The sequence below is a fragment of the Ailuropoda melanoleuca genome, chromosome 13 (genome assembly GCF_002007445.2).
Source record: "Ailuropoda melanoleuca isolate Jingjing chromosome 13, ASM200744v2, whole genome shotgun sequence".
NCBI lineage: Eukaryota > Metazoa > Chordata > Mammalia > Carnivora > Ursidae > Ailuropoda > Ailuropoda melanoleuca.
In genome coordinates this window covers 68,260,128-68,274,848 of record NC_048230.1, presented here as the reverse complement: position 1 = coordinate 68,274,848, position 14,721 = coordinate 68,260,128, and the positions used below count along the sequence as shown (strand labels likewise).

Below are 14,721 nucleotides of genomic sequence, written 5' to 3'. Positions count from 1 at the left end.
AGCTGGGCTTTGACATATTCTGATTGGTAGAGAGTTGGGAGAGGGGCAAAAGGGACAGATTAGCAAAGAAAGGGATGCAGCGGGTTCATGGTATGTTCAGAGTAGGCTAGGCTGGCCGAAGAGTAGGACTCATCCCAAGTAGTAATGGGAAGTGAGTTGGTCAAGAAAGGGAATTCCAGAATCAAGAGACCAAGTGAATCTATAAATTCCTCTATAGAATGTCACAGAAAAAGCAAGGACTTTCGAGCTGGCAAAAGCTTGGTTAAAATTACGGCTCCTCCACTTGGGTAGATTATTTTATTTGTAAAATGGGGATGATAGTATTTACCGTGAAGTATCACTGGGAAGGTTAGCGCACTGTTTTGCAAAATCCTGGCATAGAGCCTGGCATGTGGTAGGTCTTCAGTAACTGGTAGCAGGGTCTGTATTCGTCACCTCTGGTAATCCCCCTCCTCTCGTGTGCTGTAGCTCCTTGCAGCCAGTAGGCACAAATACTAGAATCTTGAAGGACTGCTGTATAAGGATCGTGACTCATGCAAGGAACGGTCTCCCCCGTACCAAGGGCAAGAGTAGACAATCCACAAAGATAATTATGTTTTTAAATTTAATTAGTGTGAATTGATAATACATTTATCAATATTTATTATGATCCGAAAGTCAAAATTATTTAAAAAGACAAACACAGGGGCGCCTGTGTGGCTCAGTTGGTTAAAGCATCCGACTCTTGATTTCGGCTCAAGTCATGATCACAGGGTCTCAAGCTGGGCGTGAAGCCTGCTTAAGAATCTGTCTCTCCCTCTCCCCCTGTGCCTCCCCTCCTTTTCTCTAAAAAGAAATAATAATAATAGACAAACACAGAGATCTTCCTCTCTCTTTCATCTATCTCATTTCCCTTCCTTTTGTACGCAAACACTTGAATTGCTTTCTTGTTTGTCTTTCCAGTTGCTTCACACAAATACATGCATATGTTCTTTTTTATAACTTAATTTTATTTTATTTTTTTTAATTTTGAGTAGGCTCCACGCCCAACGTGGGGCTTGAACTCGTGACCCTGAGATTAAGAGTTGCATGCTCTACCGACTGAGCCAGCCAGGCGCCCTGTGCATATTCTTATTTCTTCCAATGTGAGGCTTTATTCACTTCATATGTCGTGGAGGTCTTACTGGTTTTTAGAGACCTTCTTCAGTCTTTTGCATGGCAAAGGTAATCACAGTCCTGTTACCTTTTGGGGTGTGGCCACTCCCTGAGATTGCCCCCAGCCTCCTCTCCTTTCCATCCTAGTCAGGAGATGCTGGCGGGCCTGGAAGCCAAACAGTCAGAATCGCTCAGTGAGCTGATCACTCTTCGGGAGGCCCTGGAGTCAAGTCGCCTGGAAGGGGAGCTGCTGAGGCAGGAGCAAGCAGAAGTGACCGCGGCTCTGGCCAGGGTGCGCGGACCTCTACCCCTTGCTTGTTGGGTTGGGGGTGGGGGGCCTAGAAAGCTGTGTTTCTAGGCAAAGGGCGTGTAGCCTGCCTCATTCTTCACCCTCCCAGCCACGACCCTTCGTATTCCCTGTGTCACTTACTAGCCTCTGCTTTCGGGTTCTGTCCCTCCCAATGTACTTTCTCTGTTGGAGTTAGAATGGTTTTCAAAAGTGTAAATCCAGTTACGTTGGTCTCCTTCCTGTAACCATTCAGTGGCTTCCCAGCTGCTTGGTGATACGTTTAGTGCCCTTTGCATCTTCCCCAAACTGTTTCCAGCGTCCTCCTCTCTCCATATCCTGTCCTAACTCCCCGTCCACTTCGGCTCCTGCCACATAGCACTGATTACATGCTCAGCTCTGCCCTGCTCTTTCATGACTCTGCTTGCCTTTGGGGTCCTCTTCCTTTTGCCTGACTGTGTCTTTCCTCTCCCTCTAACCACAAACTCTTCCTCACCTCTTAATACCCACCTTCTTTGCCAGCTCTTCTACCAAGCACTTTTGATTCCCCCAAACTGAATTAATGGTTTCTTTGAGTTTCCAGAGCACTGTGTGCTTACATTGTCTGTGAAGTCATTGCAGTTCTAGTTGTTTGTACATCCTGGTGCCTATGCCTCTGTACTGTGAGCTCCTCTCCTACTTCTCGATGATTGAATGAATGAATGAGTGAATGAGGGGAAAACTTGTTTAGAATGTAAGGGAAGGAATGGAGTGTCACCTGATCTCCGTACAAGGACAGCAGCAGGTGCTGGGGATGTGAGCTGCTCACCGTGGCAGGAAAGCTGGCACAAGGCAGCCCTTTAACTCTGTTTGTTTTCAGGCAGAACAGTCAGTTGCAGAGCTGTCGAGTTCTGAGAACAGCCTGAAGGCTGAGGTCGCCGATCTTCGGGCTGCCACTGTCAAGCTCAGTGCCTTAAATGAGGCTTTGGCCTTAGATAAAGTTGGACTGAACCAGCAGCTTCTCCAGGTGAGTGAAGACTTCTCTGATCCACAGAGTAGGTCTGGGCCCTGACAAAAGGCAAGCCAGTGACTAATAAAGCTGATGCCCGTGACAGGAGACAGTCCATAATAGATCAGCCCAAGACAGATCGGCTCCCAAATGTAGTCCCGAAATGAGCAAAAGGAACATTGGTGGTGCAGAGGACAGCCAAGATTATAAGGCCTGGGCTTAGCCATTAAAAACAGTCCCCTTTCACAATTACAGCAGAACCACCTTTGGACTGTAGGGTGAAATCACCAGGGCCAGGAAGAAGGCCTGTGTCCTCTGGAAGGAAGACTAGGTGTTTAATCCCGTTGCATGAGGTAACAGCGATCTCCAGAACAGGATCCACTGAATAGCATACAGCTCAAAGAATCTTCTCTCTGGGTTGCACATCTAGCACGTCTCTTCACTACCCCTGTTACCTTGAGCCCTAGAAATGTTCCAGATTCCCTTTATTCTGAATTCTTTGAGAGTAGGGTGTTTACCTTTTTAATCACCATCCCCAGCATCAAGCCATCCAGTACCTGGAATCCCGCCGCCAGAGCCAATGAATGCACAGCCCCCCGTCTCGCACAAGCCTTCCTGTGTTACTCTTTGGAGAACAGATTCACATCTCACTTGGATTTCTGTCTTAGCACTTGATCCATAAACTGTAACCATTTGTCTTTGACGCCTTTCCCATGTTGCCCAGTAGTTAGAACAGGAGAACCAGTCCGTGTGCGGCAGAATGGAAGCAGCCGAGCAGGCGAGAAACACTTTGCAGCTGGGCCTGGCAGAGGCCGAGAGGAGCGGTGAAGCCCTTCGGGAAAAGAACACTCAGCTGGAGGCTCAGCTGCGGAAGGCGGAGGAGAGCGGGGCTGAGCTGCAGGCAGATTTCAGGGGCATCCAGGAGGAGAAGGAGGAAATTCAAGAGAAACTTAGCGAGGTGAGAAGACAAAACGGGTACCATCACACGAAGGCATCGCACGTACTCATCCTAAAAAATGAAAACTCTACAGAAATGGTTCAGAACGTGAAAAGGTCTTACTTCCTAAAAATGACCAGTGTTACTAGTTTGGGGCACATCTTCCAATTTTTTAAGAGATCCTATAAGAATCCTTCAGATTCTGAGCTACCTCACAGCCTCCAGCTCGAATTAGATGCCTCCCGTGGGTCTCTGACAGTACCTCCTGCATATACCAACGCCACACCGCGCACAGTTCACCCTGCACTGTGATTATCCATGTATAGTCTCCACCATGAGACCCGAAGCTCTTTGAAGGGAAGGCTGTCTTGTTTTTATTCCTCCATCTTTTTTTTTTTAGATTTATTTATTTATTTTAGAGAGAGAGAGCGTGCAAGAGTGTCAAGAAGGGGTGGGGGGCGGGGAGAGAGACACTTAAGCAGACTCTGTGCTGAGCCCAGAGCCAGTGTGGGGCTTGATCTCACAACCCTGAGATCATGACCTGAGGCGAAACCAAGAGGCAGACAACCAGCTGTGCCACCTGGGCGCCCCTATTCCTCCATCTTTTAACAAAATGTCTAACACGTAGCAGCAACTCAGTAAATTTTTTTCTGAACCAATGACTCAGCTCAAAGGTCCTTTTTCTCCTCTACCAAACTTCTCACTGCTCTAAAAATGATACCTGATCTTCCTTCCCAGAGTCCCTTTCTCAGAGGCTGATCACTTCCTTCCTGATGTTTTGTGTGTCTTACTACTTAAGACTAAAAGCTCCTTCAAGGTAGTTCTCTTGCAGCCATAACACAGGGTCTTGCACAAAGGAGAGCATGCCTCCTGGGCTGGGAGTTCTATAGGTTGTTGCAGGAAGTAGTATTTGAGCAGACAATGGTCAGGACTCGCAGAGCTGGGTCCAGAGTCTCTGAAGGGCCAGTGGCCCTCACCTGTGATAGCAGCCCTGGGGGGATCCTGCCTGTGCTCCGTATCTTGCCGGTTTCTTCCTCTCAGGCACGTCATCAGCAGGAGGCAGGCTTAGCACAGCTGGAGCAGCTGCATCAGGAGACAAAGCGACAGGAAGAGGCACTTGCCCAGGAAGTCCAGGAGAAGGAGGCCCTAGTACGGGAGAGAGCAGCCCTCCAGGTGCGGCTGCAGGCTGTGGAGCGAGACCGGCAGGACCTCTCTGAACAGCTGCTGGGGCTCAGGTAGGGCCCAGACCCAGTTCAGTCGAGGGCAGAGGGAGCTTTGCAAGGCAAGGGGTAGTCAAACTAAGTTCCCTGACCAAAGTATATGGGTCCTAAATGAGTTATGAATTTATCATCGCCCCCTAATTTCTCTGTGTAGTTAGCACTTAGAACCCAACTCCTCCAAGGAAAGTTAAGGGGCTTGATGGGTAAGATTTCTTCCTGATTCCTGAACCTGACAGCTCAGCCAAGGAGCAACTGGAGAGCAGTCTGTTTGAGGCCCAACAACAAAATTCTCTGATAGAGGTCACCAAGGGGCAGCTGGAGGTCCAGATTCAAACTGTCACTCGTGCCAAGGAAGTCATTCAAGGTGAGACCCCAACTGGGATGGGGACACTTCATTCCACGGGGATGTTGAAATCCAGGAAGGCAGTGGGAAATTATCAGAGGTCCTTCTCTAGCCCGGCCCAGGGCCTCTGAGATGGGAGTTGCTCCTGAGGTCTGGAGACAGGGGTGAAAGGAAGAGGGCAGAGGCCTAGTGGGAGATCACCTGTCTCTGGCATCTCAGGGGAAGTGAGGTGCCTGAAGCTGGAACTGGACACCGAGCGGAGCCGGGCAGAGCAAGAGCGGAAGACAGCATCCAGTCAGCTGGCTCAGGCTGAGCAAGAGGGACAGATTGCCCTGCAGCAGCAGAAGTCAGCCCATGAGGAGGAAGTGAACCGACTCCAGGAGAAATGGGTAGGTCTTGGATGTGGCTGGGGATGGGAGAGGCAGACATGGCCTCCCTTCAGTGAGTACTCCACCTGCTGACTCTTGGGCCAGGTATTCCTGCTTATAAGAGTGAAATCTGAACGGGACTAACCTGGTCACCAAGGTGCAAAATCCAGTTTCTAGCATAAATGAGTAATATATGGAGAACCCTGAGAACAATTCCTGACATGTAGTAAGCTCTATATTTGTGTTAGCTGTTATTGCTGTTGTTTTGCTATGTACAGAGAATTAGGCATGGATCCTAGAATTTAGGATGGTTAAACTGGCCCCAGGATGTAAACGGAGCAAAGGAATGCCTTGGACCCCATCTTCCCCAATTCAGAACTGTGCTGCTTTTGTTTTTTAATTATGTAATTTAGTCCATTTGCCTTGATTGTCACTATACGTATATTTGGATTTATTTCCACCATCCTATACTATTTTTCCTGCCTTTTTATATCTTTTTGGGGTAAGGAAGTCACCTTTCTTAACTTCTTTTAGAGAGTTCAATTGGATGATTAAGTTGTATTCTTTCCTCAGTTCTTTTTCTCTCTGTATTACTTTGGATGATATGTTCTCTAATTTAAAAATTCTTTTCATTGTTTCCTTTAATGTTTAAAAATAAGTACTTCATAAAATCTTGAGTTAATCAGTATGTTTACTGTTTTCCTGAATGACACAGGAAATTCGGAACATTTTACCTGCATTCACTCCTCCGATCTATGTAATCTTCTATGCAATGTGTTTTGTTATACCTAGTTTGTTAACACCATAAATTATTTTGACTTTTTGTTTTATGCAGTCAATATTTGTTTAGATACACTGAAAAATGACATTTTTTTCACTCTTCATTCCTTCTTGCATATCAGACTTTCTATTTAGGTTTATTTTCCTCCTTGAAATAGAATTTCTTTGGTGAGGGTCTGTTGGTAGTTAATTGTCTGAAAATATTTCTGTTTTACTTTTTTTCTTGAAGGATAGTTTCACTGGGTGTAAAATTCTAGGGTGATAGTTATTTTCTCTTAGCATATTGATTATTCTATTGTTGGTATCGAGAAGACCCTAATTAGTTGTGTGTCAGACCTTCTTACGGTATCCTCCGTGTATCTTAATTCTTACATTTTCCGTGTTCATTTTTCTTTTTCCATTCGGTGTTGTAGACGATTTTTTTAGATCTCTCTTCTACTCACTAACTCCCCTTTCAGCCATGACTAATCTGCTATGTAGTCTATTTGCCAGGTTTTAAATTTCACTTACTAAATTTTATTTCTAGACATTCTATTCGGTTATTTTTTCAAACCTTCTTGGTCATGTTTTCATCTCTTTTCCTTATTTTATATTTTCATCCTCTCTTTTATTCTTTCAACACATGAAGCATGTTTTTATACTGTCTAATAATACCAATAACTGAAATCTTTTTGGGCCTGGATCTGTTATATATGTTGTTTCCATCAGTTCTCGTGTGTTTTGTGATTCTTTACTCTGAACTCATGTTCTTTAGAAATTTTTCTTTGGCAATCCTTTTAGGCCTAAGGTAAAGGAGTTTTTCTTCAGAAGCTTTGCTTTCACTTTTTTTTTTTTTTAAGATTTTACTCATTTTTTGACAGAGAGACAGCAAGAGAGGGAACACAAGCAGGGGGAGTGGGAGAGGGAGAAGCAGACTTTCCGCTGAACAGGGAGCTCGACATGGGGTTCGATCCCTGGACCCTGAAATCATGACCTGAGTGAAGGCAGACGCTTAACGACTGAGCCCCTACTTTCACTTCTGTTAGGAATTTCCTAGCAGTAGAGGAAGACACTGTGTTATCCCCATTTTTATAGATGAGGAAACTGAGGCATAGACATATGATAGAAATTAACTCAGGTCGGGGCACCTGGGTGGCACAGCGGTTGAGCATCTGCCTTCAGCTCAGGGCGTGATCCTGGCTTTATGGGATCGAGCCCCGCATCGGGCTCTTCCGCTATGAGCCTGCTTCTTCCTCTCCCACTCCCCCTGCTTGTGTTCCCTCTCTCGCTGGCTGTCTCTATCTCTGTCAAGTGAATGAATAAAATCTTTAAAAAAAAGAAGAAAAAGAAATTAACTCAGGTCACTTATACTAGTAGTGTTGGATTAAAGGTTCTAGCATCCCAGAACCACCTTAAAGTAAAATTTTAAAATAAAATGAAATAAAATTTCTGTTGAAAGTGTTTAGATGATCACATTCAGGCCCTGCACCCACATGACGACCAGGTTGTGGCTGACTTCTTGAGGGAGATTTTTTTTACCCTGTGTAAAGTTTGAAACAAACAAATATTCTTTCTGTTTCCTTCTGTGGGGTTTTTTGTTTTGTTTTCTCTCCTACGTTCTCTCCCTTTTTCTTCCCCATTTCTCTCCTCTTTTGTCTCTCTCTGTCTGTCTGTCTCAAGTTTATCCTTCTACTGAGGGCACTGTAGCCTAGAGATAGGCAAGTTTTTTGTAAAGGGCCACATACTAGGCTTTGTGGACCTTATGGTCTCTGTCGTAATTACTCACCTCTGCCGTTGTAGTACAAAAGCAGCCATAGACCATATGTAAGCAAATGAGCATCTTTGTGTTCAAATAAAACTTTAAGTGTGGACACTAAAACTTGAATTCCATATAATTTTCACATGTCACAAAGTCCTTTTTTTTTTTTTTTTTTTTTACTTCTTTTCAACCATTAAAAATGTAAAAACTACTCTACTATTAGCTCACAGACCATACAGCAACAGGAGGCTGGCCAGATTTGGCCCACGTGCCATAGTTTGTTGACCCCTGGTTAGTCCTTCGGGCTCCAGCTTTATGTGGGAATCTTCTTTTGGACTCCCCACCCTTGTCTCCTATTTCCTTTTCCCCACATAGCATTAAGGTGAATTTCAAGGTTATTAGGTGTAGCACACGCCTCCAGGAGAAAGCCAGTTCTGTGCTCTTTGGATCACAAGTCTTGCTTTGATCTTTGACTCCTGTGAAATTCCTGCTGGCTCACTTACACATTAAAACATATATTTAATATCCAGTATTTTTTGCCATTTTGCAGCTGGAGGGTTCATAGATCTTGTTTGTCAGATTTCTGGAAATCGAAGTTGACTTGTGCTTTGTGTGTATTTGTGATTTGACTCTTATTATGAGGCAGACCTGTTGGCAACATGGCGGCCAGAAGTTTGCTTGTTTGGGAATTATGTGCCTAAAGTAGGGGAGAGTGGGCAGCAGAGAACCAATCTGCTTCCTTAGTTCATAGTTATAACATCAACCGTGGTGTGGTTGGTTTAAAATAACAGATATTTGTAACTTATATTAGGGAGAATTGCAGTTTAGAAAACACTTTTTCATGTATTGTATCATTTGATTTTTTTATAAATCTCATTTGATTCTCACAAGATTTGATGAGATAGATAAGGCAGGAGTTAGCAACCTCACTTTATCGATGGGGAGATTGGCCAAGAGAGGTACCAAAGAGTCTCAGCTCGGGAGGGTGCACCTTCTCTGCTCTGGACCCCTCCTCCCTCTTCTTCTCAGCTAACAGTGCTTCCTTCTCATGACCAGGAGAAGGAGCGCTCCTGGCACCAGCAGGAACTGGATAAGGCCCTGGAGAGCCTAAAGAGGGAGAAAACAGAGCTGGAAACGAGGCTGCGGGAACAGCAGGCAGAAGCCGAGGCCATCCGGACACAGAGGGAGGAAGAGCGGGCAGAGGCAGAGAGCGCCCTCTGCCAGGTGGGAAGCTGGGGAGATTGGAGCTGTGATCCCCCTACCTTTGACTGCTTCCTTTTCCACTCCCAAGAGTGCTGCTGCAGGGGGCTTCCAGAAGAGAAGTACCTGCTCCCTTTGCTGCTAGTGAGCAGGGTGACCCCTGCGTTAGCTGCAGGGCCGACAGTATGTCACACTTCCTGAGGGAGGGCCGATCCTCACCACATCCTGTCAGCTCACAAACCAGTGACAATCTTTGCACTTCCTGGTTCTTAACAAGCAGGTCCAGACCTTCTTTGGCCCTCAGCCCCCTCCCCATTTGCTGGAAGAGCCCGAGAGCAGCTGGAATGTGCCTGTGGCCTGGTGGGTGAGCATGATGACCCCTGAGGCGGCAACCTCTTGCCTCCCTGCCCCTCCACAGATGCAGCTCGAAACAGAGAAGGAGAGGGTGTCCCTCCTGGAGACGCTGCTGCAGACCCAGAAGGAGCTGGCAGATGCCAGCCAACAGCTGGAGCGGCTGAGACAGGACATGAAGGCTCAGAAGTTAAAGGAGCAGGTATGGAGGGCGGGCCTGGGCAGGGAGGAAAGGCAGGTGTGACCAGCTCTCTGGTGCTTCTGGGTACCAGGTCCGGGGCGAGGTGCCATCCCATGACAAACATCAAGGTGCACATAGCAGTGAACGTGACACACGTGGTCCCTGTCCTCAAAGAGCTTACGTTCTAGTGGCAGAGCGGACCAAAACGCGCAGATAGAAAATACGTGAGATGATCGCAGGTGGTAGTAAGTTCCGTGAGGGAGATGGATAGGGTGAAGTAATTGAGAGTGAGTCACAGGAGGCCACTTTGAACAAGGTGGCCGGGGGTGGGACTTACTGAGAAAGTGGTGTTTGGGCTGAGACATGAAGGTTGAAAAGAGCCAGCCGCATGCGACAGTAGAGATGAGCTCTGACAGCACTATGCTGAGTGTAAGAAGCCAGTCACAAGAGGCCACACAGCGCATGGTTCCCTTTGTAGGAAATGTCCAGAACAGGCAAATCTACAGAGACCGAAAGCAGATGAGTAGTCGGGAGTGGAGATGGGAATAGGGAGGGGTACAGGCTTGTTTTCTGGAGTGATAAAAATGTTCTGAAGTGTGGGGACGGTTGTACAACTCTGAATATACTAAAAACCATCGAATTATATGCTTAAACGGGTGAATTGTGTATTATATGTGAACTGTTCCTCAGTAAAGCCCTTTAATTTTTATTTTTTTAAAGATTTATTTATCTGAGAGAGAGAGTGCGAGCGGGGGGTGGGGGCAGAGGGAGAGGGAGAAGCAGATTCCCCACTGAGCAGGGAGCCCAACGTGGGGCTCAATCCCAGGACCCTGGGATCATGACCCGAACCAAAGGCAAATGCCTAACTGACTGACCCCCCCAGGTGCCCCTTAGTAAAGCCCTTTAAAAAAGACAAAAAAGAAAAGAAAAGAAAAAAAAGAAGCCAGCTATTTGAAGAACAGTTTCAGCAGGGGAAATAGTCATCATGAGGGCAGTGGGACAGACAGAAAGGGCTCAAGGAGCGCCAGGACAGAAAGGAGGCCACGTGGCTCCCACGTGATAGGCTCAGGGGCGAGTGGAGAAGTACGCAGGAGCCCAGGAACCCTGGGCCAGCTGTGGGAGGAGCTTGGAATTTGTTCCAAGGACAGTGGGAAATTGTTGGATGGTATTTAAAAAGCAGAATGGGACATGATTTACTACACGTATTTTAAAAAATACTTCAGGTGCTAAGTGGAGAAGTGTGTGTGTACGTGTCACCGCGTGTGTGTGTGTGTGTGTGTGTGTGTGAGAGCATGCGCACGGGGTGGTGGCATGGAGTGGAAGTAGGGGTACGCAGTGGGAGCCTTCTGCAGTGGTCTGGGTGAGGTACTGCTACCAGCTCAGGGGCCCTGACGGAGAGCCAGCATGCTCTGTGAGGGAGGAGACGCTCTGTTGAGGTGGCAACATGGAAACAGCGTGGATTGCTGGGTCCTGCCTCAGCTTTTGCCACCAACCCAATTGAAAAACCAGTATTTATATGACACAGACTTGAAGACGCAGGCCCCAGTGGGAGCTTTCTTCTGCTCACTGTGGTCCTCTGTCTTTGCAGGAGACCACGGAGGTGCTGCAGACCCAGCTCCGGGAGGCCCGGCGGGAGCAGGAGCAGGCAGCCCAGCAGAACGGAGATGACCTCGCTGCCCTCCGAGAAGAGTGCAGGGCCCTGCTGCAGGCTAAGACGGACCTACAGGAGCAGGTGCCTCCTTCTCTCTCCCAGCCCCGCAGCCCTGCAGCCCTTCCCCAGCATGGCCAGGCTCTCCCACTCCTGCTGTAGGAAAGGGGAGCCCTGGCCCTGCTTGCGAAGGAGAGGAAATGGAAGGGTGCTTAGAGCGGAGCACATGCCCTTGGAGCCCCAGGATAGTCATCTCTCCCTGTGGTGACCACAGACCTTAGATTTTCTCAGGCAGCCCCAGTGCCTGTCATTCTTCCCACCCACCCCAGAAATCCAGTTTTAATATACCAGGTTGCTGTTCCTACTCTGATTGCTTTTCCTTCGCAGAATCCCGTATCAGCTGGTGTTCTGATTGTTTTTTAAGATTTTATTTATTTATTTGACAGAGAGAGAGAGAGAAAGCATAAGCAGGGGGAGCAGCAGGCAGAGGGAGAAGCAGGCTCCCTGCTCGCCCAATTCGGGGCTCAATCTCAGGACCCTGAGATCATGACCTGAGCCAAAGGCAGACGTTCAACCCACTGAGCCACCCAGCTGCCCCTCTGATTGTTTATTTTTAAAAATACAATTACTATACATTTGCCCGTCACTTATCACTTTGCCTTTGGGTGGTTCTGTTCAGCCAAGATATTGATTTGTGCCTGCCTTTACACAGTAGACATGAGGCTGGGAGACAAGGTGAGGCTGAACGGTACTGGGGGAGGGGTGCTAAAAATAGTGTGTAAGCGTTCGCAGAAACCCCCAGAGCATTGGAAATGGGCCAGTGACTGTGACCTCCAGGGACCCTGGAGCCCTAGGTGAGAAGCCTCCCGCCACGGGCCCCTGCCCTTGATCCTCATGTGTTATCTTTCCAGGTGGAGGACTTGAAGTCTCAGCTGGTTTCCAGGGATGACTCCAGGAGGCTGGTGGAGCAGGAGGTTGAGGAGAAGCTGAGGGAGGCCCAGGAGTATAGCCGAACGCTGGAGGAGCTCGAGAGAGAGAAGGCCAGGTAGGCTCGACAGACCGTGGAGTAGGCTTTTGCCTGTGTAGCTACTGTGGTCACTGTGAGGTGGACCGTTCTTCGCTCGGGGAACCTAGGCTCTCATGTCTCCAGCCCTGGACTGTACGGGTACCCGTGTGGACAGGATGCGGTCCCTGTAGCTTACACTTCATTCAGGTTGTATGTAAATACTTAGAGAACACACGTTAGGCACCAGGCACTATGCCAGAGGTCGGGGACGCCCCCTGCCTCAGCAGAATGTACGGTTTTGTGAGGAAGATGTTAATTAAGTAATCCCCCAGAGAAATCACTGGTTATGTTACGTGGTGTGGAGGGAAGAAACAGGACGCTGAAGTCGAAATGGGGTGGGGATGTACTTGAGATAAGATCGTAGGGAAGGCCTTCCTCAAAGAGGTTGCATTTAAACTGACCACTGAGGGTGAACTGGAACCAGCTGGGCGAAGGGGTGAGGGAGAGCTTTGTGGTAGGAGTGGACATCTCAGGGGCCCGGAGGTGGATCAGAACTTGGGGTATTTGGGGGCACTGGAAGTGCTGTGTGACCGGAGCCTGGTGCATAGGATGGGGCACGTGACCTGGGCAAGTCTGTGTCTTTCGGGATTTGTGGGCCACGGCCAGGAGTGCGTAGTTTATTTTAGGTTTAGTAGGAAACCCCTGGAAGGTTTTAAGCAAGGAAATGGACATGATCCAGTTTACGATGTGTCAAGAAGAGGTAGTGATGGCAAGAAACCTCAGAGTGAGATGCGGCCATCCCGGCGAAGCATGGCGTGTCTTCTCAGTGTTGTAGGAGTTTGAAGAGGGACAGGTCCTCTTGTTCATGCAACCACAGGCAGCCAGACGTGCTAGGAGGCAGGTGCGGTTGTCTGCCCGAGACGCATTAGGGCTGCACCAGGGTAGGGGTTCTGGGGAAGGGGAGGGGGGAAGGAGCTCAGGGAAGGAGCTCAAGGGACGTTGAAGAAGTTGGAGTCGATTATATGTCATCACTGATTGGACGGGATGAAGGGAGAACTCTGTGATGTGGTCAAGGCTGCCAAGTGGGAGCACTGGGGGGGTAAGGGTGCCGTTCGCTGAGCTAGGGAGCATACTGGGGGATGGCTGGGGGAAGGGGAGTGCAGAAGGGATGGGAAGAATTGGACACATTGAATTTGAGGTATTGCATAGGTATTTCTGGAATCTGCCAGAGAAGTAGAAACTGAAGCTGAAGGGAGGTATCACGTGCGTGGAGTACCTGGGAGCACTCAGTCGGTGCTCAATAAATGCTAGCTTCTATTGTTATGCTGTCATTGTTATCTTACTATTTCTCTCTTAAGTATTAATGCCGTGTTTAGCACAGTTAGAGGAGAAAGTAGTTCTTCGTTCCCTGAATGACCTTAACCCTCTGGCCTCCCTTCAGCCTGACCCAGTCGCTGATGGAAAAGGAACAGAGGCTCCTTGTTTTACAAGAAGCGGACTCTGTCCGACAACAGGAGCTGAGCTCCCTGCACCAGGACCTGGAGGAGGCCCAGGGAGGGCAGAAAGAGCTCAGCACCCAGGTACTCCCCACGCTGCTGCTGGGCCCCATTCCTCAGCAGAAGTGTGCTCCTCCTCCTGGAGTGGAGAAGCCGTCCTCCTGGAAAGAGGACTGTGCTCTTGTTCTGTATTACAGGGTGTGCTGGGACGTCAGCGGCCCTGGCAGGAGGGGCTAGTCAGAGCTGGGCGGGGTGGGGGCTTGGGAACCTGGCCCAGAGCTGAGAACGGCTCCTGTCAGGAGCCTGACAGCCCAGAACACGGTGCCCAAAGGGGCGGAGCTCACACGGGCCTGGTTCAGGTGTGGCCACATCTAAGTGTGCTTGGTCAGCTTGGCAAGACACGGCAGCAGAGCAGGTCATTACACAGACCAGGGAGGCGGCAGCAAGACAACTACAGAACTGTCTGCTCACAGGAGGACCCCAGACCTTGGGCACAGAGGAAAGCCGGCACCAGGAAGGGAAGAGTGAGCCGGTCAGAGCTGGAAGGGGGACTAGGGCTGAGAAGCACTAGGTCCGCCATTAGCGCTGGATTTGGCTCCCAGCAGTCCTGCTTCCAGGTTGCGTGAGCATCAGTTTCTTCATCCCTAAGACAAGGATGATCGTTCTTAGCCACTGTAGGAACGTGTAAAGTGTCTGAGCACAGCAGGCATGCTATAAATGGTAGCCATTATTACTGCGATGGGTCTTATGTAGGCTCAGTGTCAGGGTTTCGAGCAGAATTCTGATTGTAGCAGGGGGCTGGCATTGCTGCCGGGGGGACTAGGGCCACAGCCCATTTGCATCGCCTAGGCCCATATGACAGGAGTCTGTAGGTGGGCATGCAGGTCAGATTGAGGGTAACACTCCTTCTAGAGCCCTCTTCACCTGCTGGAGAGCTGAGCCTCCCAGCCCTGATCGAGGTGAGCCCAGGGCTTGATCCAGGTGAGGCCGGGGAGGGTCTGATGAGAAGGTGTCCACTCCCTGCTTAGAGTGGCAACACTTCCTT

The 14,721-nt window shown here is 48.8% G+C and overlaps 1 protein-coding gene across 12 annotated transcripts in view; it reads left to right on the top strand.

Annotated features, from left to right (window-relative positions):
- The window catches only part of CEP250 (centrosomal protein 250), a 44,961-nt gene that overhangs the window by 17,567 nt on the left and 12,673 nt on the right, over positions 1-14,721 (top strand). For 11 of the 12 annotated variants that reach the window (XM_034641805.1, XM_034641806.1, XM_034641808.1 and 8 more), the window contains 11 exons: positions 1,282-1,426; positions 2,280-2,426; positions 3,136-3,366; positions 4,387-4,580; positions 4,802-4,929; positions 5,128-5,297; positions 8,851-9,018; positions 9,413-9,547; positions 11,115-11,258; positions 12,086-12,219; positions 13,622-13,760. In XM_034641805.1, coding sequence (XP_034497696.1) covers positions 1,282-1,426; positions 2,280-2,426; positions 3,136-3,366; positions 4,387-4,580; positions 4,802-4,929; positions 5,128-5,297; positions 8,851-9,018; positions 9,413-9,547; positions 11,115-11,258; positions 12,086-12,219; positions 13,622-13,760 — 1,735 coding nt within the window. Of the gene's footprint in view, positions 1-1,281; positions 1,427-2,279; positions 2,427-3,132; positions 3,367-4,386; positions 4,581-4,801; positions 4,930-5,127; positions 5,298-8,850; positions 9,019-9,412; positions 9,548-11,114; positions 11,259-12,085; positions 12,220-13,621; positions 13,761-14,721 lie in introns of those variants that run through there. The other variant, XM_019796606.2, reaches the window with a different exon arrangement.